The sequence below is a fragment of the Hippocampus comes genome, unplaced genomic scaffold (assembly GCF_001891065.2).
Source record: "Hippocampus comes isolate QL1 unplaced genomic scaffold, H_comes_QL1_v1.1 C16945866, whole genome shotgun sequence".
Lineage (NCBI taxonomy): Eukaryota > Metazoa > Chordata > Actinopteri > Syngnathiformes > Syngnathidae > Hippocampus > Hippocampus comes.
This window is the reverse complement of record NW_017841287.1, coordinates 1-1,332: the sequence shown is the minus strand read 5'-3', so window position 1 is coordinate 1,332 and position 1,332 is coordinate 1. Positions and strand designations below refer to the sequence as shown.

General features: G+C 50.2%; 1 protein-coding gene across 1 annotated transcript; it reads left to right on the top strand.

Annotated features, from left to right (window-relative positions):
• Positions 1-8: 8 nt before the first annotated feature.
• On the top strand, positions 9-1,326 carry LOC109509549 (Fanconi anemia core complex-associated protein 100-like; the record flags this gene model as incomplete). The annotated part of the gene is made up of 2 exons (XM_019859381.1): positions 9-908; positions 1,048-1,326. Coding segments are annotated over 2 exons (1,101 nt in total), but the record flags the coding sequence as incomplete, so codon positions are not given.
• Positions 1,327-1,332: the final 6 nt, after the last annotated feature.

The following is a 1,332-nucleotide window of genomic DNA, read 5'->3' as shown; positions in this document are numbered from 1 at the left end:
TTTTTTTTTTTTTTCTATATTCTTTCTTCTGTAGAGCATCCGTGCTGAAAGCGTCAATCAAATCCAGAAACCAAACCCTGAAACAGCTAAATCAGGTGCTCAACATCAGCTTCCTATTGAACGCTGGAGCAGACAGCGGGACGCTCGCACCCGTTCAGGAGAAACCGATCCGATGTCACGCCGCCACCAGCTGGATCACGTTGCTTCAGAAAGACTCTTTGAATTTGAACTGCATCCTGGATAATGGAAGTTCTTATATTCTGGAACAAGGATGGACGTTAAACGTCACCGCATCTTCGCTCTGCAACTCCACCAAGGGGCAAAGCCGCTCTGCGCATTATTTGTTCCCTTTCCAGAATCTTCAGCCAGGGGAGAAACTGGAGATTTCCCTGCCACTGGCTACCGAAGGAGAATCGTCGTTGCCTTGTCTCGTTTCCTTCTCTCTGACTTTCTCACTCGCAGGTCTCCTCGGAGGAGAGGCGGCGGCATCGCAGCCCGACGGTGGTCTTGTCAGTTTACCGTTGAACACACTGCTGGTGGATTACTTGCATGCTCTGCGGATGGTCGGTCCGGCCGAAAGAAACGCTACACCTCAACGCTACGACGTCACCGCTGCGGACACCATCCGAGCATTTTTGAAATGGCGCTGCGGCGGAGGAAGCGATGCGGGGAGCGCGCGGCATTCTACGAGCGTTAAGGTGTCGTCGCAGTTAGTGAGGGACATGTTGAAACCTTCGGAGGGGCGCCCCGACGAGACGCTTCCAAGCGTGTGCGTCGCACTGCTGGACCGCCTCCTCTGTGAGGGCCACGGAGGCGTCAAGATGGAAGGAGACAAGATGGCCATCAACAGCTCAGTGGTCCATGCTCGAGCACCAAACGGTCGCACAGTAAAGCTGACGGCAAAAGAGGTCACATGCACTTTTTGTTGTTTTCATAGTGCAACCCCCCTTTTTATACTAATTCTTTGCAAGAATTGATTCCAAAAAAATAGTAATAGCTCCAGTCGTATTGGCAACAGTGTGATGGAGTTGTGGCTTTCTTGTACAGATTAAGCTAGCGGAGGGCAGTGCGGTGGAGCAGGAGGAGTCCCTGGCCATCGTGGAGGTTCAGGTTGAGAGCTCCTCATTGGAAGCAGTGTGTGGAATGCATCATGCAATCCTGCGGAGAGTCCAGGTTACAAGCGCCCTCTTGGATTTGGATGCAGTGAAGTTGAAATACATTAAATTTAAGACAGAAATATTGGTCTGAACATAAAATGTTTGGTCAACTTTTACGTCGAGAGATGAGACAATTTATCTTAATTCTATTCTGCTTTTTGTCTCTTGTGCTTTG